Source organism: Bidens hawaiensis, unplaced genomic scaffold, assembly GCF_021521415.1.
Source record: "Bidens hawaiensis isolate Kalapana, Puna unplaced genomic scaffold, B.hawaiensis_p1.1 tig00020041_1, whole genome shotgun sequence".
Classification (NCBI taxonomy): domain Eukaryota; kingdom Viridiplantae; phylum Streptophyta; class Magnoliopsida; order Asterales; family Asteraceae; genus Bidens; species Bidens hawaiensis.
Genome location: NW_027493051.1, coordinates 230797 through 258470, shown reverse-complemented (window position 1 = coordinate 258470; position 27674 = coordinate 230797). Strand labels below are relative to the sequence as shown.

At 33.5% G+C, this 27674-nt stretch overlaps 2 protein-coding genes across 3 annotated transcripts; both read right to left on the bottom strand.

The window, feature by feature from the left end:
* Positions 1 to 8450: 8450 nt before the first annotated feature.
* LOC143559800 (NAC domain-containing protein 83-like) lies at positions 8451 to 12289 on the bottom strand. Its single transcript, XM_077048262.1, has 4 exons — positions 12150 to 12289; positions 9133 to 9365; positions 8796 to 9049; positions 8451 to 8703 (listed from the first exon to the last, which is right to left on the bottom strand). The coding sequence occupies exons 1-4, from the start codon at positions 12287 to 12289 to the stop codon at positions 8473 to 8475; spliced, it is 858 nt and encodes a 285-aa protein (XP_076904377.1). The 3' UTR covers positions 8451 to 8472.
* A 1398-nt stretch (positions 12290 to 13687) lies between these two features.
* On the bottom strand, positions 13688 to 16865 carry LOC143559803 (serine/threonine-protein kinase PBS1-like). Of its 2 annotated transcripts, XM_077048266.1 has the most exons (5): positions 16605 to 16865; positions 16087 to 16315; positions 15779 to 15968; positions 15042 to 15433; positions 13688 to 14353 (listed from the first exon to the last, which is right to left on the bottom strand). In XM_077048266.1, the coding sequence occupies exons 1-5, from the start codon at positions 16727 to 16729 to the stop codon at positions 13925 to 13927; spliced, it is 1365 nt and encodes a 454-aa protein (XP_076904381.1). In that variant the 5' UTR covers positions 16730 to 16865; the 3' UTR covers positions 13688 to 13924. The 2 variants fall into 2 exon arrangements, with proteins under 2 accessions (XP_076904381.1, XP_076904380.1); XM_077048265.1 differs by lacking the exon at positions 16605 to 16865 and having other exon boundaries at positions 13690 to 14353; positions 16087 to 16570.
* Between the last annotated feature and the right edge of the window lie 10809 nt (positions 16866 to 27674).

The following is a 27674-nucleotide window of genomic DNA, read 5'->3' as shown; positions in this document are numbered from 1 at the left end:
GGACACAATAATATTAAAAGTGATTAAATAAAATAAGTATAACGATACTCTAGTTATACAAGGGAAATATCGTAGTAGAATACCGTATACAAAACCAAAGTAAAATAAATATAAAGAACAATTTATATAGATTCATGTCAATGTCTTTGGTGAGAACTTCACCAGAAACTTCTTGACTCGAGTCTTCCACGCGTTTAGTATCTTAACGTTCGTCTTAGTTTTTTTCTTGGTGTGGCTACAGATTCTTATTATTGACCCAACTCCATTAGCTGCAACAAAACATGAACATAATAATATATATTGAGCGTTGGTTGAGGCACGTATTCAATATGTTTCCCTTAAAACAGATTTCGGGTCTCTACTAAAGAGTCCGTCTGTCTCCCAGGGTACAACAGCCGAAGCAGTATGTACTGCCGGCAAAGGCTACACGCCCGAGGTTTCATCGGGTATATCGGTGTTCTTGAAAATGAATAGGTTAAAATAATGTGGTGAAGGAATCAAGTAGAGAGTACTCCTCTCTAACCATATGGATTTTTGAGTGAACATCCTTCTTTTTTTTTCTCACCAAAAGAGGCACAAAGCCTACAAATATATACAACAGAAAAGAAAACAAGTGTCTCACTTAACTAGTGATTTAATGTTATAATAAAAACTCATTAAGTGTCATTAAGACACTTTACTCAAGAGTTTTACCAAACCAAGAGTTTTATATTATTATTATAATAATTAATTTTCATTCACCTTTTCTTTATTTTCCAACAAATAGGGCTTTGTAGAGTTTAACCGTATCCATTGTTCTTGGAAAACTGATTCTTTTTACCGACAAAATGAACATGACTATGTATGATATTATGATTGTAATATTATAATTAGCTAATATATTTTGTTAGTTTGTAAAGGTTTGAATTCCACGTGATACATGGAGCTTGCACACCCATGGCATATTGTTACCAGAATCATATTTTCACATTCCAGAAGTTCTTGATTGGTGTTCTCTCAATCTTAGAAATTTTCCTTATTTTTGTTTAGTTGTTGTGTAATTCAAACAATTAAGTTGGTGCAATGGAAGATTTTTTTTTACTGATAACAGGAGTTGGATCATTTAGTCAGTATTGAGAAGTTAGCCTTTTATTATAGCTTGTTAATTAAGTTATATTCAACAGTTTAGTTCAGTTTTGTAAATAACAACGTTTTCATCCTTTTTTTATTAGATAAGATTATGTTCCTTGCAACATTTGTTCATTCTGATGGATACAAGTCAGATTTACAAAACAAATCTTGGCTGAAGATTCTGCAACCGAGTCCTTACACTCTGGAGGATTTCTATTTCGCCTGCAGGTTTTCTGCTTTTATAAGCATAATGATGACATGCAGTTCTCAGTTCTCTTTATATTATAAGCATATACAATGTCTGAGTACCATTGATCTATTTTCTATATAGATAAGGCTATGAAGCATGTCCATCAGAAGCATATGGAAAGTTGAGGGTGGATATGTTTATATTATCTAGTTCTATAGTTGTCTAAAGAATGATGAAGTGGTAAATTACTAAGTTCCCATCCTTTTGGAACTAATCTTAAACGGTTAAGAATTTCCTTTATAAAGTTGAGTTATTCATTTTACAGGTTGCAATTTAAGAAAATGAAGAGAAAATATTACCCATGGAACGAATGCATAAAATTAAGAGAAGTCAAGGTAACATCACTCTTTTAGATCTTATCTTTAAACTGTAGCTTGCATCAAATTTATAAATTAATGTCGGTAGGTTTTTTTTTTTTTGTGGATGTTGCTTAAGTTTGACTCGCAGCTTACACTTGTGAAATTTGTCAACTTTACCATAAAGAGGTAAATGTTGTTAACAAGTTGGTATGCATTTTTTATTCTTGTTTTTTGTTTGTTCCATAGTTTTTATTTATGGTTTTAATGCCGGAATGTACTATTATAAAACTTTATAAAGCATACTTATATAATGATGTTATTGTTTAGTGATCCTCTTGATTATTGTTTAGTGATCCTCTTGATTAAAAAGGCTGTGATAAAGGAAGTCGTGCCTAAAGTGTAAGTCATTCATTTAAGTTGTTCTTTTTTCTTAAATAAGCAGTTATAATTCTCTTTGATCTGTAGGTATTTTGTTTGGGAGTTTGGTGTCTAGATGAATATTGGTATTATAATCTATCCTGAAAATGCTGATTAGGTGCTCCTGAACTAGGAAAAACTCAACTCCTGCAAGCTGCAGCTTCAATTTTGCCACGAGGTATATTCTTTAAGCAGAAACAAGTAGCCTTGTATGCTCTTAATCTTGATTAAATTCGTTGTTTCTATCATAAATTTTTCATGATTATATTATTATTATTGATTCATTATGTATATTATGAAATTTGAAGAGGTTTGTGTTTTATATTTTTTTAGCCATACAATGTAATAGTGACGTTTGATAGGAAGGTTGTTGGTGCTTTTGTAGTCATTGACATGGTCAAACCTGATGTTGCACACGTGATATTTTTCTTAGGTCACTGTACATTAAGAGTATTATAGTTACACTGGATAACTGGTCTACTGCAACTGCCATAGCAAAAGAGGTGATTGAAAGCGCATATGCTGAAATTGATCCTTTGGTCGGGTAAAGTGAGAGGATAGAAGATTCGCGGGTAAAATTGTTTTACTCATGTTGTCATGTAAGTATACAAATACAAAAAAAACATATTCCGGTCACTTGTGGGTTGGTTGGCAGGTCGGAGTGCTGGGTGTGTTGACTACTTGACAATGGAGCCCGATAATAATATTCTTCAAGGTTTGACCTATAGCTCAATTTCTTCATTTGTGTTATATTTTAAGCCCAAACAAGTTTGGCTTAATGTATGTAATGGTGGTATGTAATAATGTGTAGTGTGTTTTTGGCAGGTATTGCTTTCCATCCTCTCTCTTTTAACAAACCCAACCCCTAATCCAAATACAAAGCTAGTGCTTGTAGCTAAACAAAGGAGTATGCAATGGGTTGATTTTCAGAATTTTTTAGTTTTGGCTTTTGACACGTGTTGGCTAGAATAATATTTTATTTTATTTGTTTATTGAACTTGAATGATAAAATTTTGTTAATATTAAACATCTTTGATAGAAATTTTAGTTTGATTTGTGTTAGCATCTATATTGAAATGATTATCTATATTGAAATGATTTTGTAAATATTTGTGTATATATTATATATAGTTTTCTATTATTGTTTTTGTGACAAGAAATAGCTGCAGTAGTCGCAAAACAGAAGTAGTGGTCGCAATAGTTGCGACCGCAGTAGTGGTAGCAAAGAGTTGCGACCGCAGCAGTGGTAGCAACATTTGCGACGACTTTAGTGGCAGCAACGTTTGTGATCGGATCGGCGGTAGCAACCTTTTCAACAGAAGCAGTGGTAGCAACAAATAAAACAGCAGTCGCAAAATGTTCGCAATAGAGCAATTGTGATCAGCATTTTCCAACCGCAATTTTGGTGGGAAAACAGTCGCAACAAGCCATTTGTGACCGTTTTGTGACCAGAAATGCCGTCGCAAAAGGCTTGTTTTCTTGTAGGGATATTGGAATATCAGTGATTAAGAAACATCCAAACATTATTATAGGTAAATCCCTAATTATGCAATTATATGTATATATGTGTTTTGCAACTTTTTTATAAGCGGACAAACAAAATAGCTCTATTGATTTATTCATCAGATCAGATTAAAGAGCCGGGTTATGTTTATTAAAAAGTTAATAAAATATTTATATTTTTGGTGTTAAGTACAACTTTACCTTTTCTTTTTTTTTTTAGATTGGTAATTTTAATAAAAATACAAACATATAACTAAATAAAACTGGAGCTAAAGTTAGTATATGAATCAGTAAATGAGATTTTGAGAAGTAAAAGACCGATCTGTTCCTAATCGGATTGGTCCCATGTCCAACCCGGACCGGCCATGAAATAAAAAGTTGGTGATTGGTTAAGGATTTAGATTCAAAAATAGGTTGAGATTAGGATTTTTTTTTCTTCATCCAAACATCCTTAATGTGAGGATGGAGAAAAATATGAATTGCCACTGTAGGGGTATGGTACTAAAACCCGGTTCTACGACCCTAAATCTATTATGTTTGGCTTATTTCATTACATGGACTAATACGATGTTATTGGGCCGAGGGGGTTTTGTGGAGGTAACCCTAACTGGGCTAGGCCCATTAGGGTACCATGATGGTGGCCATGAGACTCTATATAAGGAGGTCTCCACCTCCTTATCATAGGGTGATGCTCAGTAAGAGCCACCACCACTTTTTGTGTCTGTGAACAAGAAATCCTCAGGATATCTTAGCAGTCGCCTCCACACCCCCGAAACTATTGCAGGTCTCGACATTGCAGGTCGTCGGCGCAGCCGCATAAGAAGAAGAAGATCAAGACGTGGTTCGTTCATCTCGAAAATCCGTGGAAACATCGTCATGGATCAGGTAAGATTCATTTCGTGCTTCGACATTGGCGCCATCCGTGGGACGGCAACGAACTGCCCTTCGATCTTCATCTCGGCTGTCAGATCTCTCCCAAGAAAAAACGCAGATCTGGAAGTTTACAGAAAAAGGCTTCAAAGCTTGTTCTATTTAAAGCTCAAAAAGATCCATAGATCTAAAAAGAGGCTTCCAGATCTGGGCAAGAAGGAAAATCCGTGATTCGAATGATCAAATCTCCGAATCTGTGAATCTGTAATTCAGGATCTCCGAATTTGTGATGGTTTTAAATCTGCTCCGAATCTTCAGATCTGTCCAGATCTTATTTACAGATCTTGGTCTAGATTACAGACCTGGATTTTAGGTCTAAAGTTGCAGATCTGACTCTTAAATTGCAGATCCAGAAGTTACTAGACTTCCGCCGCCATGTACGCACGCTCGGGGGTTCTCATTCCGCAGCCGTGCATGTGCCGCCGCGGAAACCACCATCTGGGTTTTGCGCAAGAGACCTCCGCCATGCACACGCACTTGCGAGTCACCACTCTATCGCCGTGCATGCGCGCATCAGGCTACGCGCCAAACTTCAAGGTTGGGAATCCTCCTAATATCCCATATGGCTACGCGCCAAGGTTGGGAATCCTCCTAATATCCCATATGGCTACGCGCCAAACTTCAAGGTTGGGAATCCTCCTAATATCCCATATGGCTACGCGCCAAGGATGGGAATCCTCCTAATATCCCATATGGCTACGCGCCAAGGTTGGGAATCCTCCTAATATCCCATATGGCTACGCGCCAAACTTCAAGGTTGGGAATCCTCCTAATATCCCATATGGCTACGCGCCAAGGTTGGGAATCCTCCTAATATCCCATATGGCTACGCGCCAAACTTCAAGGTTGGGAATCCTCCTAATATCCCATATGGCTACGCGCCAAACTTCAAGGTTGGGAATCCTCCTAATATCCCATATGGCTACGCGCCAAGGTTGGGAATCCTCCTAATATCCCATATGGCTACGCGCCAAACTTCAAGGTTGGGAATCCTCCAATATCCCATATGGCTACGCGCCAAACTTCAAGGTTGGGAATCCTCCTAATATCTCATATGGCTACGCGCCAAGGTTGGGAATCCTCCTAATATCCCATATGGCTACGCGCCAAACTTCAAGGTTGGGAATCCTCCTAATATCCCATATGGCTACGCGCCAAGGTTGGGAATCCTCCTAATATCCCATATGGCTACGCGCCAAACTTCAAGGTTGGGAATCCTCCTAATATCCCATATGGCTACACGCCAAACTTCAAGGTTGGGAATCCTCCTAATATCCCATATGGCTACACGCCAAACTTCAAGGTTGGGAATCCCCCTAATATCCCATATGGCTACGCGCCAAACTGCAAGGTTGGGAATCCTCCTAAGATCCCATATGGCTACACGCCAAACTTAGGGGTTGGGAATCCTCATACCATATGTTCACGCATCACATATGCTCACGCGTATTACACATGCTTACGCATCACATGCTCGCACATGTCACAGTCTACACGCACGCGCACGCAACATCTGCTCGTGGCGCATAACACAAAACCAAAGTCTACGCGCACGTGCATGCAACATCTGCACGTGGCGCGTGACATAAAGTGGCCCGTAAGTCGCCTCACGCGCTGGCTTTATTATTCACAGCTCATAAGACGCCTCGCGCGCAAGCTGTTATTATTCTTACCGCCCATAAGTCGCCTCACGCGCTGGCTTTATTATTCACACAGCTCATAAGACGCCTCGCGCGCAAGCTGTTATTATTCTTACGGCCCGTAAGTCGCCTCACGCGCTGGCTTTATTATTCACAGCTCATAAGACGCCTCGCGCGCAAGCTATTATTATTCTTACAGCCCATAAGTCGCCTCACGCGCTGGCTTTATTATTCACACAGCTCATAAGACGCCTCGCGCGCAAGCTGTTATTATTCTTACGGCCCGTAAGTCGCCTCACGCGCAGGCCTTTATTATTCACAGCTCATAAGACGCCTCGCGCGCAAACTGTTATTATTCTTACAGCCCGTAAGTCGCCTCACGCGCTGGCTTTATTATTCACACAGCTCATAAGACGCCTCGCGCGCAAGCTGTTATTATTCTTACGGCCCGTAAGTCGCCTCACGCGCAGGCCTTTATTATTCACAGCTCATAAGACGCCTCGCGCGTAAGCTGTTATTATTCTTACGGCCCGTAAGTCGCCTCACGCGCAGGCCTTTATTATTCACAGCTCATAAGACGCCTCGCGCGCAAGCTGTTATTATTCTTACAGCCCGTAAGTCGCCTCACGCGCTGGCTTTATTATTCACAGCTCATAAGACGCCTCGCGCGCAAGCTGTTATTATTCTTACAGCCCGTAAGTCGCCTCACGCGCTGGCTTTATTATTCACAGCTCATAAGACGCCTCGCGCGCAAGCTGTTATTATTCTTACAGCCCGTAAGTCGCCTCACGCGCTGACTTTATTATTCACAGCTCATAAGACGCCTCGCGCGCAAGCTGTTATTATTCTTACAGCCCGTAAGTCACCTCACGCGCTGGCTTTATTATTCACAGCTCATAAGACGCCTCGCGCGCAAGCTGTTATTATTCTTACAGCCCGTAAGTCGCCTCACGCGCTGGCTTTATTATTCACAGCTCATAAGACGCCTCGCGCGCAAGCTGTTATTATTCTTACAGCCCGTAAGTCGCCTCACGCGCTGGCTTTATTATTCACACAGCTCATAAGACGCCTCGCGCGCAAGCTGTTATTATTCTTACGGCCCGTAAGTCGCCTCACGCGCAGGCCTTTATTTTTCACAGCTCATAAGACGCCTCGCGCGCAAGCTGTTATTATTCTTACAGCCCGTAAGTCGCCTCACGCGCAGGCCTTTATTATTCACAGCTCAATTATTATTTTCAAAGCTCATAAGACGCCTCTCGCGCGCAAGCTTTATTACTTTCACAGCTCGTAAGTCGCCTCGCGCGCCAGCTTCTTTATTATTTTACAAGCTCGTAAGTCGCCTTGCGCGCCAGCTTCATTATTCTACAAGCTCGTAAGTCGCCTCGCGCGCCAGCTTCTTTATTATTTTACAGCTTGTAAGCCGCCTCACGCGCCAGCTTCATTATTCTACAAGCTCGTAAGTCGCCTCGCGCGCCAGCTTCTTTATTATTTTACAGCTTGTAAGCCGCCTCACGCGCCAGCTTCATTATTGTACAAGCTCGTAAGTCGCCTCTCGCGCCAGCTTCTTTATTATTATAACTCGTAAGTCGCTTCTCGCGCCAGCTCCACTATTATTATAGCTCGTAAGTCGCCTCACGCGCGAGCTTCATTATTATTATAGCCTGTAAGTCGCCTCGCGCGCAGGCTTTTATTACAACATGTCACCATCATGAAGAAAGCCTCTCAAAACTCAGACAATAAAGACAAGGCCAAAGAAAAGGGAAAAAACCGCCTCACACCTTATAAAGTCCAGCGCTCCACCTAGACGCTTGCGCGCCCAGGAGCAACACTGGACTTGGGGGGGCTAGTAGGGGTATGGTACTAAAACCCGGTTCTACGACCCTAAATCTATTATGTTTGGCTTATTTCATTACATGGACTAATACGATGTTATTGGGCCGAGGGGGTTTTGTGGAGGTAACCCTAACTGGGCTAGGCCCATTAGGGTACCATGATGGTGGCCATGAGACTCTATATAAGGAGGTCTCCACCTCCTTATCATAGGGTGATGCTCAGTAAGAGCCACCACCACTTTTTGTGTCTGTGAACAAGAAATCCTCAGGATATCTTAGCAGTCGCCTCCACACCCCCGAAACTATTGCAGGTCTCGACATTGCAGGTCGCCGGCGCAGCCGCAGAAGAAGAAGAAGATCAAGACGTGGTTCGTTCATCTCGAAAATCCGTGGAAACATCGTCATGGATCAGGTAAGATTCATTTCGTGCTTCGACAGCCACTTCATCTTCAACATACCATTACAGCACTCAAATTCATTAAGTTTCAAAGCTATCTAGTGTTCTCTGCATTATCATCTTCATCTTCATCAGCAACCGTAACGCCACATGAACTAGAAGATGAACAACCTTCCAAATTCAAATCAAGTGTTCTTGAACCACAAAAAAATTCATACAAAACAGGCCCTGTTTTCCCATCTATAATCATCTCTTTATCTTTCTGGTCACTCTTCCTTGCTCTCTTCTTCATTAACGTTTTGCAAAGCACCCATTTATTCATACCCTGCACGAAAATATAACTCGGGTTTTCAAGATTAATTTCGCAATATTATTCAGCAAACAGTTGAAAAACTGAATGTGCAATATTATTCTTACCTGAGTATGGTTAACAAGCTTGTACTCATGCATGATCCAATTGGTTTTAGACCCCTTTGGGGACTTGCCTTTGTAAAAAACCAAAATTTTCTTCATACCAATCACTTGACCGGTTCGAGAATCAACAATATGTATGTCTAAACCACTTGATTTCCAGTAGCCGGATGCAACGACGCGGTTGGCTCGTTTTAGCTTTCCATTTGGATATTTAAGATCCGTGCTGCTAAAGCAGTACTTTTCCTGCTCCAAGTCACCTAAAATGATAAAACAGTTTTGAGTTGACCTGGAGCAGGAAAAAATAACAGAATCAAGAAACATTAAACAATATTAAGCATACCGGGTAAATTCCATGGATCAGACATGAAAACGTCTGCTTCGGGAATAGGGATCGGTAGAGGAATGGATTGTACCTTGCGTTTTAAATAATGCACAACAAGTTCTTCATCGGTCGGGTGGAATCTAAACTCCGGTGGCAATATGAGGATACCATTTTCCATGTAATTGAACCTTTCCTTTTGTTGGGTTTGAAGGAGAAGAAGATGAAGGAGGAATGTGTTGAGGGTTAGAATTCTGAAATTGATGGAAACATCATTTTTAAATATATTGAGAATGATTGAAAAGTGGGTTCCAAGAAAGAAAGACGACTCTTTTTATACAAATAAAAAAAAGGTAGAAAGAAGAAATTGTATATGTTTCATCTAGAAACCCAAATAAGCTAATCGTGTCTTAATAATATAACCCAAATTGAGAAATAGATGGTTCGGTTACGGTAACGTTTATATCTTTTACTCATTACGAATAATATGGTTATATGTCAGAAAAGTTTTGTTGTAACTTTTATAAATAAAACATTAGTTCTCGTTCATTTTTTTAAACTAAAGGTATATTAGCTTGAATCTGTCAATGTTAACCAAGTTAATTGAACCATCTTTTTTAACAACTAAATAGTTTTATAACAAAAAAAAAAGATGATAGGTTATGAAGATTAAAAAATCAAATCTACAGGTTGGTCAAAGATTTAAAAAAAGATGTTAGTTTTTAAGTTTAACACATCATCATTAAAGATTCAATGTTGGTCAACTCTATCCACCCCAGAAGAAAGAGAGATGAAGTGGACAAGTGCATATGAAATTTATGGACGGTGGCAAGGGTATTCTTGTAAAATGGTGTGTCACAAACCAAGTTCAGTTCAACGAGTGCATTCCCATTGCATGTGTGTAACTATTAAAATAATGTGTTTTAACTCACGTGACTTTAAATAATATGCTTATTCTGTTATTCATGACCCACTTATATATATAATTCCCGTACAGGTAATGTTGTCGTAAATGACACCCACTGTTTTATTGGATACTAAATAATAAGATGTTAGTTAAGAAGCATAATGGCCGATGATCGCCGGTCTAAATAGTTAATGAAACAATCAAAAACTTCAATTTTAGAAATGAGGATTTTGAATTCAAATCTCACTTATGATAAAAATAAATAAATAAATAAATAAAAAGTTTTAGGTTACGTCAAGGGTTTTCTAACATGAAGTGGGATTCTTTCTAAGAGGATTGGATGAATCCAGTATCCCTTCAATGATCCAAGTAGCCGTTAAAAAAAGTATGATGCGCAATAACCACATTATCCTCCTTTCAACATCTTTGTCTCCAAAACTGTAACTTGTAGACAGGTGAAAAAACCCTCACGACAAATCTTTAGGTTTTCAAAATTATATGTAATAGACCTTGTTTAAATTTTGTATCTGATCATAACTATTTTATTTTATCATACTAGTTATAACTTTTATCTCACCCACTTCTGAATATGTGGGATAAAAATAAACATTTTCGTAATTATAGAGGATATGTGATAGATAAAACAATATCTCTATTACTAAACTTTACAAGTTCAAGGTAAAAATTAAATTTAGGTGTTAAAAATTGCCGAAATATTTGAGTTTTGTAAATAATAACTAAAAAAAGAGCGTGGAGGTGTGGAAGAGTAGTTGGTGAAACGTGCAGAGTGCACGAATGTTTAACAAACGTTGGTGCTTGGAAAGTTGGAGTGGCAATTAAGTGGAGGAATCTCAATATCCAAACATCTACGTATATGTTATTTTTATATTTATATTATCTATATCTATACTATATATAAAGTATGAGTGATTAACTTTTTAAATTTTAAGAGGTACTAAACTTCTTGCTTTAATTAGAAACTATAATGCATAAGATTAATACATTTTAAAGATAATTTTGTCTTTTGACAAGTTTGTCTTTTAGCAAAAGCAAAATCATGTTACGATTTATTTTTAATTTATTAAAAAGTAATTACAAGTTTGGTCCTTTAGCTTTAATCACATTTTGCTAATTTATATAATAGTTACATATATACCCCTTATTTTAAACCAACTACCCCGACGACGTTTAAACGTTTAAAACTTTTTTACACGCCAATAACTTTTTAAAAACATTATACCATAAAAACGAGTATTTATTCTCTTTAATTTGAGTATGGTATTGCTATATTTTTTTCATTTTATAAACTTAACGTGTTACGTGATTACCATTAAAGACGGCAAACGAATCAGGCGGGTTCGGCCATTTGGGTCATGGGTCTGGGTCTATAAAGTTAAGGTTGGAATTAGTTGATACAAAAAGGTTAATTTGGTTTGAGTCGGGACAGGTTTGGGTTGAAAGGGGTCAAGTCATAACGAATTTTGGTTAAAACATTGTCAAGCGGAACGAGTTGCGGGTCAAGACGAGTTCAATGTAGCGTTACGTGCGCACCAACACCTGACTGAGCGTGCACAGTCGTTGTGTGACGTGCTTACTAACACCAGTTAAGATTCCAATGCCGCAATACGAGCATACTATCGTCGGGTTACGCGCGTACTATTGTGAAGTCACGCACATACAGAGACAGCAACACCAGTTACGCATCTTATGTCATGTTTGCATGCATACCTCGCCGCATTGCGTGGACACGCAGCTAGTTTATTAAAATAGCCTAGTCTTATTGTAAACAAATTAATGTGATTACTTTATTTAATTAACGAGGTAGGCTTTTTTACATCGAGTTTAGGCTCACAAGCCTTGTAACGTGTTAGGCCCGCCCGGGGCACCCTAAGCAAATCATCTGGGTAATGAATTTGCCTATCGGCTTCACCCTTACCAGCGAACCAGGTAGGCTGGCCGGGTAGCTGATCCCCGGCTACATGTCACCAAAAAAAGTAGTGATGATTTTGGCAAATGGCCGCTGGCTAACGGCTATAAAGCCGTTGGAAAAAAAACACATATTTTACCTAGTTAATATACTTAACTTTAACTCTAAATAGTAAATACCTATTTCACAATTTATTTTACAGACATTTCTTCATTTTTAAACTCGCATTCATAATCACACTCTACGGATAGAATACCATCAAGAGTTTGTATCAACGACGAAGTAACGGCCTTGGCACGCGCTTTAATGAATGCATCAGATAACCAAACGGTCTTAGAAGCCATTATTTGGAAGAAAATTTAGTGGAATTTCAACAAACTTTTGGTTTGGTAAATCACACGGTACACCCAATCTTTTCAAAGTGGAAGATTTGAAATGCAAATTTATCGTGTTAAACACGTGGGAGCGTGAAACGAACGAACTCATTTATGTGGATTTTAAGTTGGTTTTTTGCCATTGTCAAGCCACATGTGTGGTGGTAATTTCTGACAAATCAAAAACACAATATATAAATAATAAGATATGAGTTGTTATGCCTATCATGTTTAATAAACAAGTCGAACTCGTGTTAATTATTGATAGAAGGTGAGATGGTAGAGAGATGGTGGTTGTAGTGTGTGCAACCACATCACTTGCCCAAGTTGGGAAGGAACAATGGGGAATGGACGAGTGGCAATGAAAGGAGGATGGCATGCGACTTGGCTTAATGGTAGATTGCGAGAACATCGTTCCCACATTCGGTACCACCCAAAAATATATATGCCCAAAAATATATATGTACATCCCGAGCTTCGAAATGACACCACGTAACCTTATCCGAGAACAAGTGAATGGCATAAAATCAAAAAGATGAATCTTAATCGATAAATCATGATGACTAGAGTAATATATTACTTCTTTTAAAACGGTGATGGTATCATTAAAGACTAGCACGACGTTAGAATGAAGACAAGAGTTACAACTTACATAAATTCGTTGTAGAGCAACAACATTCCACCCAAGAAGTATTACATAACTTTGATCTATTGGTGATCTAATTAAACGAAAGCAATATCATATCTAAGACTATCTCCTAAAAGGCAAAGAGTTTCTAGCTTTCCGAATCATCCATATAGTTGATAAAAGTCTTCAATTTGTTCTTTTCATGAACCCCAGATAATTATTTATCGTGTGTAGTAAATCCGAGCATTAAGGGGAGATGAGAGTGATAGACCTCTTATCAAAGATGTCTTAAAAGATGCACAACACCTCTCATCAAAAGATTATGAGAGAGAAATTCAATTAGTAATCATTTTCCATACAAAGCAGTTAATTTTCAAAGGCACCCAACTCTCCCGTTAAAAGTCGCAACCATGATCTTCCAAATCCTTTTCAGCCATGATTAGAGGTGCACAGAATACCCAATTCCGGACCCAACCCGGAACATATTCCTACCCGTACCCGACCCGTGGGTACGACCTGGTATATGATTTCTCCCCTGAGCCGTACCTGAAACCGGAACCGGCCCAGACCCGCCGAACCGGTCAGAACCCGACCCTACCAGAAATCTGAAAAAAAAAAACAGTTAAATTCCCGTCTATGCCCGGAACTGTTAATACCTTCTATAGGAAACACATGATACCTCCTCTAATACCTTCTATAGGAAACACATGATACCTCCTTGAAATACACTTGTAGTAGTTTGCTAAAGCCATTAATATAGTTGGTACAACCATGTTATGTATCATTAACCAATATCACTAAAACACTTATATAGGATCCAAAATTTACCATAAAACATGTTTTAAGTTTCCCCATTCTCTTCATCATTTAGTATGAATACATAAACACCTGTTTCTCCTGAATCGGGTATCGAGAAAACGACAAAAATCTTATATAAATAAATTAAAAAAAAGCTGTTATTTTTCATCTCCTAAGTCCTAACCATTATTATTCCCATCAAAACTTCCCTGCGCACTTTGGCGTCTTTTTTCTACCCACATTTTAGCCTCAGCAACAGCTCGTTCCCGATCAAGATCTCGGTTCACCATCCTTGGAGTTTGAGTTTCCCGAGGCGAATCTCCTTTATCAGAACCTTCTAGATCCGCACATCTGCTTCGACCTGACCCGCCGCCTTCTTCATTCTTTGAAACTTTACCGTTTCTCTCACTCGGGTCATAAGTATGGTTCGCAAGATAAGATAAGGCAGTGACCACGTCTCCAATTAGAGGTCGAGCTGCAGCCTGTTCTTGGATGCACATAGATGCCATGGCTAGAGCTTGATACAGACCCCTCATTGGAAATTGACCTTCGAGCCTCGGGTCAACTAATGTTGCAAACTTCTTTCTATCGTTGAATAAGGGTCGGGCCTGTAATTACAAAACAAGAATTTTATTTTAAAATGAGTCAATTCGGTTTGTGTTTCATCTCCGACCAAGTGGTAAATGATAAAAGGGCAAATACCGTAAAAACCAAAATAGTTTCTGTTTTTTCCCTCAACAACTTTATGCACATTAAAGTCCCTCTACATATTATATTTGAACCAAAAAAATATATTTTAAAATACATCCTATTGTTTTGTTTACGTGTTTGTTTTATTCTTACGTTGCTTATGTTATTTTTTATCCTAGTTGTTTTCTAAAACAATGTGAATGTATCAGTTTTAACATATAAAGTGACTTTAACGTGCAAAAGGTTGTTGAGTGACAAAATAAAATGGAAGTTGGTTTTTTATGGTATTTGCATATAATAAAACCATCTAAAAAGATACCTAATCAGGCCTAAACAGGTTGAACGGTTCAAAAGGCACCGAAAGTATAACTTTAAGGCATAAAACTCCTAAATTATTTTAATTTAAAAAATTATGTTATTACCGAGATAATAAAACTTCTGTAATCATATTTGACACGGTGACTATTGATTTACGAATAGTTATTATGCACAAAAAGTGACCTGGATCAACTCAACCGGGCCTGTTTCGACCTGTTACACGATCACCTCATTATATCACTTTGATAAAATGAGAAAGAAAACGTAGGATGGAAAAGAAAGGGTTACCCAAGTGACAAGATTCTGTTGTCCTTGTGGTGCGGTGCTGTCAATGGTTTGCCGGCCCGTAATAAGCTCTAAAAAAACCACCCCAAAGCTGTACACATCAGACTTAACCGTGAGTTGACCGGTCATTGCATATTCGGGAGCACAATAACCATACGTTCCCATGACCCGTGTAGAAACATGAGACTTGTCTCCAGTGGGACCCAACTTGGCCAGCCCAAAGTCAGAAAGCTTGGGCTGAAATCCCTCACCAAGCAATATGTTTGATGATTTGAAATCCCGATAAATAACCGGAGGGTTAGCCTTGTCATGAAGAAACTCCAAACCTCTCGCTGCGCCCACTGCTATTTTCATCCTAGTGTTCCAGTCTAATGCTTTTCTATCTGGTGGAAGATCTGCAAACGGCATATAAAACATCGAGTTGGATTATTATTATTGTTGTTGTTATTGTTATTGTTATTATTATCATCGTCATCATTGGGGTGGGATCTTGTACAAACAGGCTAATAGTTTTTAACTTAAAAAGTCTAAGAAGCATTAAAGTAATTATGATAATACTTGAGTAATTATTAGTACGCTATATAGTTTTAAATTAGAGGAATAATAACTACTCTAGTTCATTTTGTTGTAGCGTAACAATAATTACTCTAACGCGTCTTACACTTCTCACGATAAAAGTTATTTGTATTTGATCCTAACACGCTATTATATATATTAAAAGAAATGAAAACGATAGTTACCAAAAAGATGATCTTCTAAGGATCCCAATGGCATGAATTCATAAACAAGAAGTCTTTGGTCACCATCAGCACAATACCCGATTAAATTAACTAAATTGGGATGATGTAACAAACTTAGCATAAGAACTTCCACAAGAAATTCACGGTTACCCTGGAGCCCGTTTCTATCCAATTGTTTCACAGCTACAATCTGTAAAAAATAGTTAATCAAATTTACATTTTAAGCAAGATCACATTAATTTCCTTCATGTAATCAAGATTACAAATTACGATAAAAAAATACATATTAAAAAAAAATAAAAAAATACCTGACTGCTACCCTGAAGGCGACCTCTATACACGTGACCGAACCCGCCCTCCCCTAAAAAACAATCCGGGCTAAAATTACGAGTTGCAATTGCAAGCTCACGGAACGTGAAAGTATGAGCAGCAATTTGAGCATACGGGCCATCTTTCGGCCCTTCTTTCGGGCTGTCTTTCGGGCCCGAAGATTCCCTCCTTAAACTCACATTATTTCTAGATTTCAATCTATCGGCGCTTGCGAATCCAATCAAATTACATAAATTTAATAAATACATAAGTGTCCATCTCAACTATTATTCAAGTACAATTTCTTAATAGCAACATGTCATAAAAAATAAAAAATAAAAAAGGAAAATGATGTCTTAATCAAATAACATGATGGGGTCTACTAATACGACAAGTACAATCTACATCAATCTGAAATTAATAGTCAACTGGTCAAAAGTCATATAATAAGACATATAAAAAATCAAAATTACAAAGAATTAAAAATAGATCAGATCAAAGAATCAAAAGTATGAACATACCAGAAGGCAATCTTGAGATGTTTGAAGGTGTTGGCGTGTGGATTTGAGGGCGATCAGTGACAACCTTTTGAGGGATTGATTTGTCTTCAACCCTCGAATCAAAACATGAAAACCAACCCATTAATAATATTAATCGAAGTGTGATTAAAAAGGTATTGAATTTAGGATGATGAAATCAGCAATCTTGATTGAAACCCAGATGGAAAAACCTAAAAAGATTAAGTTTTGAATGTTGGGTGTGTGTGTGTATGTCAGATCGATTGATGGAATAAGGAGGGTGTAGAGAGCATATTATTATTATTATTATTATTATTATTAAGATGCGTCTTTCATCAATGACACGTCGTCTCTCTCATTCACACTCCATTTTGACCAAATGAATGGAATGCATATGCATTTGATTTTGGATGTTCTTAAATAAATTATATTTGATATTTCGGTGTCTTTGATTATTATTTTTATTGTTTATATGTTATTTGGTACGTACTAGTGTATTATGTGTTTTTATTTATTTTGTTATGGGTTCTTAAAAAAAAGGGTGTTCAAATTGGTATTTAATTAAAAGTTTTGTATTGGTAATAACTAATAACACATGTCTCTATTACAGAACTAGTTTTAAGTATAAATACATAAATACAGGTACTCGCATGTAAAGTTTTAAGTAAAAGAGAGTTATGTACCATCTACCTTGATGTATTGCTAACTTTCATTATACGTGTCGGAGACCAAATACAAGAGCATTATGTTTTGTCTTAAAACTATATGGTCAATTTTTGTCATGTGCTCATTTAGATGCTAAATTGGGGTTATTTGGGTGATATTAGAAGATAAATTATTTAAAGGGTTTAACTTTTATCCAAATTCATATACCAAGTATGGATACGATTACTCTATATGATAGAAAACAAAAATACTCTATATGATAGAAAACAAAAAAAATGAATGAAATATTATTTGTATATATAATTAATATATATGATAGAAAACAAAAAATTGAATGAAGTATTATCTGAAAGATAATCCGATTTAATTACTCAGTAATAGTTACATAGTGATTCTATTTGTATATATAATTACTGAATTTGATATAAACAAAAACTGAATGACAACATTATTGAACGATGATACGATTAACCCAGTTTGTTCAACTGATTTGACACGCTCTGTTAATTCAATAGACCGAGTCTTAGAATTTCAGTTGATCAATTCAGTTGTTCAGACGGCTGAAATTAGTTTCATCGTTTCCAACTAATCACGTCTTTGTTTAATTACTCGCATCTAGTTTTCTATAACTGACATTAACGGCTTGTATAACTCATAGTATTCAAGTTTGATCGGCGAGGGTTTGAATTCGAGTTCGAATCTGATGAATGATTAATCTGATGTGTAGCTTCTTCAATAGGTTTTTCATAATTCATACTTTGTTAGCAAAGTTAATGTGAAGACACAAGTGTTATATGAATAATTACAGATTTATCACCGTCATTTCCTTCTATTCGCAGAGTTTGTAAACTTTCAAATTTGTATCATAACGCATAAAAACAACAAATAATGATTGAAGAAAGACTTTGTGAAGTCAAATCGTTGGCATTTTATTGGACCATTTTATTTATTTATTTTTCACAAGTGTAAGATAACATTAATCACGTCAAGTTCTTATTCGGAACCATGAGTGAAGTCAAGTGGGCACAAACATATTTAAAGTTTCAGTACACTTTAATATTCCACATCCGCTCTCTTTTCTTTCATCTTGTTAAATGATTAAAAAAAATTCAATTCAGTTTTTACAATAATTTTTATTTGTGTTCATATAAATTATAAACTTCAAATCATGATTCTTATTTAAATGTAAATGTGATTACAAACTAGTATTTATAGACAGAAAAAAGAAAAGAAAGGACGAATTAACCCTAACTAGTTGATACCAAACTCATAACTAACTAATATGAACTAATTGATAAACTTCAACATAAACACCGGCTAGATAGCCTCATAGCAGCCTTAGTTGCTTAAGTAAAAGAAACATTTAGATAAATTCCCCGTTATGCCCATTTATGTGGGGATGCTGCGGAGACAGCTCTTATGCACAACATGTTACATTGCGTCGGTTATATGGCAAAGCATTAGCAATTGGTGTAAGATTTATAAAAATTTGCTTTCTTGGTTAGAGATAGGGCTATTCACGAACCGAGCCGAACCAAACGCATGCTTGCTCATACTTGGTTTGGTTTGAAAGTGAGCCGAACCGAGCGGATTGAATTTAGAGAAACGAGCGATATTTTGATGCTTGAACTTGGTTTGGTTTGAAACGGGGCGTCTTGGTTCGGCTTGGTTTTTCTTGAATTCATACACATTTTTCAATTTTATATAAATAATTAAATTTCAAAATATCGATAATTCAAGACTTTTAACTCTAAAATGTCTAAACTACCAACTTTAAAATGTTTAAAACTCAAAGTTAACAACAAAATATATATAAAACGAGCGACTATTGTTTAAATTTAAACTTCGAAGTCAACACAAAAGAGAGAAATTTGAAAAACTTAAAAAAATAATATACTTTTATATATATACATAAAATTTATATATAAAACTAATAAATAATTCGAACAAAACGAACCGAACCAAACCGAGCGATGCTTTACTCGTGCTTGGCTTGGTTTTAAATCAAACTGAGCCGAACGACTCACTTCCAAACCAAGCCGAAATCGAATGGGTATTTTTTAAAAAAAATTCGAGCGAGCGACGAACGAGCGCCGAGTAGTTTGGACAGCCCTAGTAAAATATAGATAATCATAAAAAAATTGACATAATTCACAAGATAATTTTTGTTAGTGTATATGAAAAGATAATTTTTGTTATATATGAAAGGCTAGAAACAAACTATAATTCTCGAGCAAAGAAGTCAAGATAGGGAAAATTGTTGAAGACATCAAGTCATTAGAATTTTTATGGTTCTAAAACATAAAATCATTTTCTTGTTTTTATAAAAGAATGAGAAGAAAATTCAGTATTCTGTAAACTATATGAAAAAAAATAAAAAAAATGAATGTCTGACTTTTTGTAATATTTATTTATAGTTCAGTACTTCAGTGGCATTATTTTGTTTTGGAAGTCTTTTTATGAAACCAAAAGACAAAAGAGAGCGACCATGTTGAATCCATGTCATCCGCTCGTCACTTTCAACATCATAGTTTGTCAAATAAAAATGATTTTAATATATATAGTGTAAAGAGATTTATTCTCCTTTTCAATATACTTTATATATATATATATATATATATATATATATATATATATATATACTAGCCAGTTGCCTGCGCGATGCAGTGGTGTACGTACAAACGCAACCGGTGTTAGTACGTTTGTAATCCCGCAACGGTACGTGCGTAACCCGACGGTGGTATGCATTTAACGTGGCATCGGGCGTGTAAACGGTGCCAATAATCGCGCCACATAATACACGCGAGCAACCCGGTATATATAAACAATGTCATCCACGTAACTGATGCTTGAACGCGCATAACAGGTGGCGACAAACCAGAAGCCAAGATGAAATGTACAATAATTTCAAATAAACTACTTTAACCCAATCCTTTTTAACGGACCTGTTTCGACCCGAAAACGTTTTAACCAAAAGCCCGTTTTGACATGAACCCTTTCGATCTAAACCCATCCCGACATGAACTAAATTAACCCTTTTGTATTAACCTGTTACAACCCTAACCCGTTCCAACACCATTAGTCGAGCATGCCCGGCCCATTGCCGGTAATAGCTGGTAATCATGTAACATGTTATTATTTTAAAAATTAATAAACTATAACAATACTATACTCAAATTAAAGATAATAAAATGCTCGTTTTTATGGTGTAATTTTTTAGAAAAAATATTAACGTGTGAAAAAGTTACGGCCGCTAAAATGTCGTGGGGTAGTTGGTTAATAATTAGGGGGGAAATATGTAACTATTTAACATATTAACAAATTTTGATTGAAGTTGAAGGACCACTACACTATTGTATATTATTTTTGGATATGCAAAGACTATTTTACCCCTACATTTTTAAAATTCTATGCATTGGTACTTGTATAATATGCAATAAGAGTGGTACCTCTTAAAATTTAAGATGTCCCTCACTCCTATATTATATATAGTATAGATATATATGTTATTCTTATTTTTTAATATAATAAAATGCAATAAGGAAATTACCAAACTACCCTTAAATGCAAGTTAAAGTAAAGCCACATGTAATTTTTCTAATGGTTCTTATTATTCTTACGAAACATCTTATTCTTATTTAAACTCTTATATATATATATATATATATATATATATATATATAGGGGTGAGATCTAGAGAGAACTCCTCTTAAAGAGAAAACTAGAGAACTAATAAAGAATTTTTTTAACTATTTAAAAAAAAATTATTTTGTGATTTTTTTTCTTTCCTCCTAATAAGATGATATTGATACTAAAAAAAAAAAAAAAACTTGTCGGTGTAGTACTGTAGTGCATATGTGCACTAATGCCTATTGCATATATACAATAGTGTTTTATTGCATACTAGGTTATTAACCCGTGGGTGCCACGGGTGGAAATATAGAAATCGTCTAATAAACATATATAATTTTAATCGACAATATTGTCCGTTCTTGAAAGTAAGTTCATTGAACTTGTCTAAAATCGAATGATATACAAAGTCTATTAAATCATATACTGGATATAATGAATTGTTAATTAAAATATCATCGGGAATTTGTACATTCATTCGTCGTCATTTGGACCCCCCAACATTACCTTCACCTATATCCAATAGTTAATTCGCAAATTATTTTATCTTTTCAACATGTAAGGATTGACATCCAACTGTGAGCCTCGTGTTTTTTTGATAGTTTAAGTACGTTTCACTTTGACAAGATGTAGGAAGAACTATTTGAAGTGTAATTTAAAATAAACACGAACAAAAGTCTATACAATTTAACTATTTATTTAACAAAAGTATTATAAATTTAGTATTTACAACTCCCTAAATACTTCCTTGTATACAAGGTTTATACTTTAATTTGTAGTATTTCGGTGTTGTCAAAGATTAATATAAAAAGGAATAAATTGGTTTTTTAATAGCTAACAATTGAACACTTAGAAACATCAATTGACTTATATGACTTGTTAACGATTCATAGATTCATAACTTGTATACACTCTAATCTTGACTTGAACTTGTTATGACTTGAACTCAAGATGCTAATAACCCATATTAGCTCAAACATGTTCTAAATCTTGACAAGAACTTGCACAACAATACATTTTGGCATGCCTAACTACATATCCATATGGCTGCTAATAACAGTCCGGATGTGGCAACCATTTGATATAGTGACGCATTTTTTTTCCATTAGTAAGATACTAATCATGTATAAATCTTTTAATACATACAAAAGGTGAACTAAATAATTTTTAGTGGTTCGTAAATATATAGTAGTTCTCATTGAGCCCAACATTATGTATAAATCTTAAATTATTGGTTTTAGTTATTGATCTATATTAATAATCTTTATATCCACGAAGATAAGTGTCTCCAACATATGATATATTGATAATACAAAATCAAATTGCACAATGACCTTGGCTAGAGAATAGTTTATTATATTATAGAAACATAGCTTTCTTTTTACAGTATTCTTTGGAAATGAGTTTAGATAAGCACATAAATGTGTATTATTTTAAAATATAAAGTTTGATAATATTGGAAAGTATACAAATTTGTTAAATTTCGTTGACATTGGTGATTTAATTACCTATGATATTAAATTTAAATTAAAAATATGGAAACATATTAAATAGAATTTGACCAATAATGATAACCAGATAAATATATTAAAACGATTTTGAAAATGATTCAAAATCATGGAAATTTATTAAATACACTTTGACCAACAACAATATAAGATTAATTATATAAAAATCAATTAAATTAAATGAATTGTGAAAAATACAAAAATACATGAATAATAAAAATATATACATCTAATATTGTACAAAAAGTAAGACATTTTTACAACAAATACTCCGTCCATGACATTAGCATTTCTAGTTGGGAGCCATATGGTGAAATGATAAAATTAAATAAATGTTAAATAATATATTATTCTAACTAAACGGAACTTTAGTTATTAATCGGAATAATCATAATTAAATACAATAACAATTATTGTAAAATAATAGTAAAAACTACCAATTATGGAATATTTGAATTATGTGAACAAATGTAAAATTGTTGTTATAATATATAGCCGGAATAATTACCAATAGCCGGAAAAATTGATATTGCAATTACTATAACCTGAATAATTAACAATAACAAATATAATTTAATTCAAATGGAAACATAGCTTTCTTTTTACAGTATTCTTTGGAAATGAGTTTAGATAAGCACATAAATGTGTATTATTTTAAAATATAAAGTTTGATAATATTGGAAAGTATACAAATTTGTTAAATTTCGTTGACATTGGTGATTTAATTGCCTATGATATTAAATTTAAATTAAAAATATGATAACATATTAAATAGAATTTGACCAATAATGATAACCAGATAAATATATTAAAACTATTTTGAAAATGATTCAAAATCATGGAAATTTATTAAATACACTTTGACCAACAACAATATAAGATTAATTATATAAAAATCAATTAAATTACATGAATTGTAAAAAATACAAAAATACATGAATGATAAAAATATATACATCTAATCTTGTACAAAAAGTAAGACATTTTTACAACAAATACTCCATCCATGACATTAGCATTTCTAGTTGGGAGTCATAAGCTGAAATGATAAAATTAAATAAATGTTAAATAATATATTATTCTAACTAAACGGAACTTTAGTTATTAACTGGAATAATCATAATTAAATACAATAACAATTAATGTAAAATAATAGAAAAAATTACCAATTATTAAATATTTGAATTATGTGAACAAATGTAAAATTGTTGTTATAATGTATAGCCGGAATAATTACCAATAGCCGAAAAAATTGATATTGCAATGACTATAACCTGAATAATTAACAATAACAAAAATAATTTAATTTCAAATGGATGCAACAGAAATAATAAAAATAATAAAACCAATAATTTAAATGGCAAAGAAATGAATGAACAATGAAATAATGAATAATATGATAATCAGGAATTATAGTATTTTCCATAATACCTTACCAGAAACCCGTAATAGTTCAACATCTCTATTAAATCTTTGATTTTGATATAGAACCTAAAAAGATTATAAGAAAATTATATAATAATTAAAATCAATACAAACAAAAAAGGGAAAAGAAAAAGAAATGTTAAGGAAATAATGAATAATATGAGAATCGGCCATTAAAGTATCAAATAAAACCTTACCGGAAAATAATTAATCTTTCTTACCGGAATTGGTACAAGATGGTGATGTCTTTTGACTCCATTTTCCTATTGGTTAAAAAATAAAAAAAACACAAAGTTGATTTCTGAACGATATGAATTTTAAGCCGAAAAATACATTACAAAATGGGAGGAAATAAAAAGAACCAAATTTAAAAACCTTAAAAAGAAAGTAAATCGTTGTTGCTAAGGAAGTTTGGATAGTGTAAGAATGAGCGTATGAATGCTAAGCATTTATACATGAATTTCGTATTGTATTAGAAAGAATAATTTAGGAAAAGTCAATTAACTTAACATAAGGACGAAAATAAGGTAATTACGATTAATGAATTTTTAAATTTTTAAATTTTGAATGAAAAGTTCATAAATTAGGGAACAATGGTGAAAACCTTAAATGTAATGTTCCTAAAATAATTCTATACTATATTTAAATTTAGACTATATTTATATATAGGGAATTAAAGTCTCTAAAGTTACTAACGTAAAAATATAAATTAACTTTATGCATTTACTATTATATAAAAATATGTATTTGAATGCCATCAAATATAATGATTGAACAAATATAGTAGGTTATATCTAAAATACAAATTTACGGTATATATTTATATACTGAATACCCTGATTGAAAATTTTAAAATTATTGAAAATAATGTAATAGGTCATATATAAAATATAAAATTACGGTATATATCAGCATTTAAATAATTCTAAACTTAACATAAGGTGTGAAAAAATAACTAACTAATATGGTTTTGATTTATTAACATTAAAACATTTTAAATAGAATTGAACTGTATTATCAATTAGAATAATATGAATTAGAATTTGAATATTTAAAAGTATAAATCAAAACAATATATTTATATCAATGTTTACTTAATTAAGAAGCATTAAATGGGTTAACAGTTGTATTTATAGTAAACACTTAAATGCTTAATCAAATATTCAAATCATTATTCAAATAATATACAACTTATAATTAAAATATACAACTTTTAATTAAAATATACAATTACCGTAAATAAATAATTCCATAATAAAAAAGGTGATTAATTGATAATTTACGAAATTATACTAAAATGGGTCAAAATTATATATTTAAATAATTAACTGCTAATTTAGAATAAGTTAATGGGTCAAAATCCGTTGTATAATTGTTAAAACTTAATGACCGTAATTAAGTCAGTGGGTCAATGGGTCAATGGGTCAACGGGTTAACACCCGTAACAATAGTAAAACTTAATGATTGTTAATTAATTCAAATTTACACCATAATTTATACAATAATTAACTTAAATTTACAAATTAATTATATTCAAAGAATAGATAATAATTAATTCAATTTTACAAATTCCGTAATTAAACCATTTCCTTAATTAAATGGGCCATCCTTTCCTAAATTTAACATGAATTGTTCAAACCTTTACAACTTTATGAATTTGTACAAACCTTTACATATATATATAATAACAAAATATTAGCAAAAAAATATAATAATTATACCTCAAATCACAAAACTCCATTGTTCTTCGGTTTTGATGTTTAGCTTCCCTTAAGAATGAGTTCTTATTATTAAAAAACTTGGCAACATGTCCGATGAAATCTAGAAATAAAATATATAAATAATTATTCATATAATGAGGGTTATTATGTTTAAAGTTAGTCACAAAATGTTTAATAATCAAAATGAGGTGGTAAAAAATAAATACAAATAACATATAGTTCCGTTATGTGGAAAGTTTTTGGCTTTTATGTCATCAAAAGTAACAAATTTCAGCCCATACAAGTGGCCTTCAAATTCATAGGAATTAGAGAGATGCGTCTCGGCTGCGAAACAAAGTTTGTGTGGGCAATCGATCTATTTGTAAGTAGACATATTTGCACCGAGCGAGGCCTTCCGAACAATCAAAGATTTATTCTCTGCAAGCCAAACATCATGTTTGGGAATGCAAGGCTTCCTTACATAGGCTTGCATTCTGTTGCCCTGCCACATTATTATTAAGATTAGTAAATAGTTGTATGAATAATATAGTAAATTAATGAATGTGTTAAGAATACCATTTCGTCTTGAACAATCATTTCGATGGACCAATCTTGTGCGGGCTTTGAGTTGTCCTTCAGCCGCCAAAGTTTCAAAATACGGACCTTTAGGATACATTCACTGTTAAGAACATCGAGTTGGTTCAACATGGTGATATTTGTTGGCTCCATCTTGCTAGTAAAATTTAACAAAAACACAAAAAAATTAAAATTAAATAACAATAACAATTTTAAGCTTCAAAAATGAAATATGAAAATGGAAGATATATAAACAACAAAATCTAAAAACCTTGGCACAAAGCAACTCGTTTTTGCTAAAGATACCTTAATGGTGTAAGAATTAGCCTATCAAATGTACATATTTATACCAAATGAATTAGGGTAGAGAAAATTATATAAGGAAGGTATAAATGTTCTTGATTAGAAACACAAATTTAGGAAATTTCAAAAATTTTCAAAAAAATTATAGTAAGAAGGAATAGAATTGATATCGTAATTAATGGATTTTCAAATAATATGCAATGTTACATAATTAGATTCGAAATACAAATAATATATTTACAAATTTTTGAATTTTATGTAATGGTAGTTCTGTAAAATGCAATATTACATAATGTAAAAATGTAAGTTACTAATTATATAGTATGTATGTAATTCATATAAGGTGTGAAAATAAAAAGTTACTAATTGTTGTAATATATTGACAATAATAAGCGAATGGGTGAAAGGGTCAATGGATTTGTATTTTAATTCTAAAAAGTAAATGACTGTAATGAAATCAGTGGGTCAATGGGTCAACTAACGTAATTATGGTAAAACTTAATGATTGTTAATTAAATAAAATATACATTCAAATTTAGACCATAATTTAGACAATAATTAATTCAAATAGGAAGGAGGGAATATCAAATTTAAAAATTTACAAATCCGTAATTTCCTTAATTTCCTTAATAAAATGGGTAATCATTTCCTAATTTTCTTAATTTCCTTACGAATTTGACAAATTTAATTTAAATAATATAATATTTTAACAGAATTATAATATTTTATATCGGTATCTCTCTCTCTCTATATATATATATATTATCCGTAATCTCTTCTATTGATAAAATAACAAATAATTAATTAAATTATTTATTATATATTATAGTAAAACTTAGTTCAAATAGGAAGGAGGGAATATCAAATTTAAATATTTACAAATCCGTAATTAAACCTTACCTTAATAAAATGGGTCATCATTTTCTAATTTCCTTAATTTTCTTACGAATTTGACATATTTAATTTATTTTATTTAAATTTAAATAATATAATATTTTAACACAATTATAATATTTTATATCGGTATCTCTATATATTATATTATATATATATATTATCCGTAATCTCTTCTATTGATGAAATAACAAATAATTAATTAAATTATTTATTATATATTATCTATAAAATTAACACAGGTGGTGAATGAAATCAAGCAAAAAATAACAAAGGTGGTGAATGAAATCAACCAAAAATAATTAAATTTTCAAAAAGAAATTTTGAATATTTGGTATTCAAACTATAGCTAAATAATATTTCGTAT

What these genes read in the sequence shown, in the direction of transcription:
- LOC143559800 (XM_077048262.1), bottom strand. Translation starts at nt 12,289, where the DNA reads ATGGCTTCTAAGACCGTTTGGTTATCTGATGCATTCATTAAAGCGCGT. An exon ending in TGATCCATGGAATTTACCCG is followed by an intron (nt 9,050 to 9,132) that starts GTATGCTTAATA and finishes TTATCATTTTAG; the next exon opens with GTGACTTGGAGCAGGAAAAG. An exon ending in AGCTTGTTAACCATACTCAG is followed by an intron (nt 8,704 to 8,795) that starts GTAAGAATAATA and finishes ATTTTCGTGCAG; the next exon opens with GGTATGAATAAATGGGTGCT.
- LOC143559803 (XM_077048266.1), bottom strand. Translation starts at nt 16,729, where the DNA reads ATGGGTTGGTTTTCATGTTTTGATTCGAGGGTTGAAGACAAATCAATC. An exon ending in GCCTTCAGGGTAGCAGTCAG is followed by an intron (nt 15,969 to 16,086) that starts GTATTTTTTTAT and finishes TATTTTTTACAG; the next exon opens with ATTGTAGCTGTGAAACAATT. An exon ending in AACAGAATCTTGTCACTTGG is followed by an intron (nt 14,354 to 15,041) that starts GTAACCCTTTCT and finishes TTGTAATTACAG; the next exon opens with GCCCGACCCTTATTCAACGA.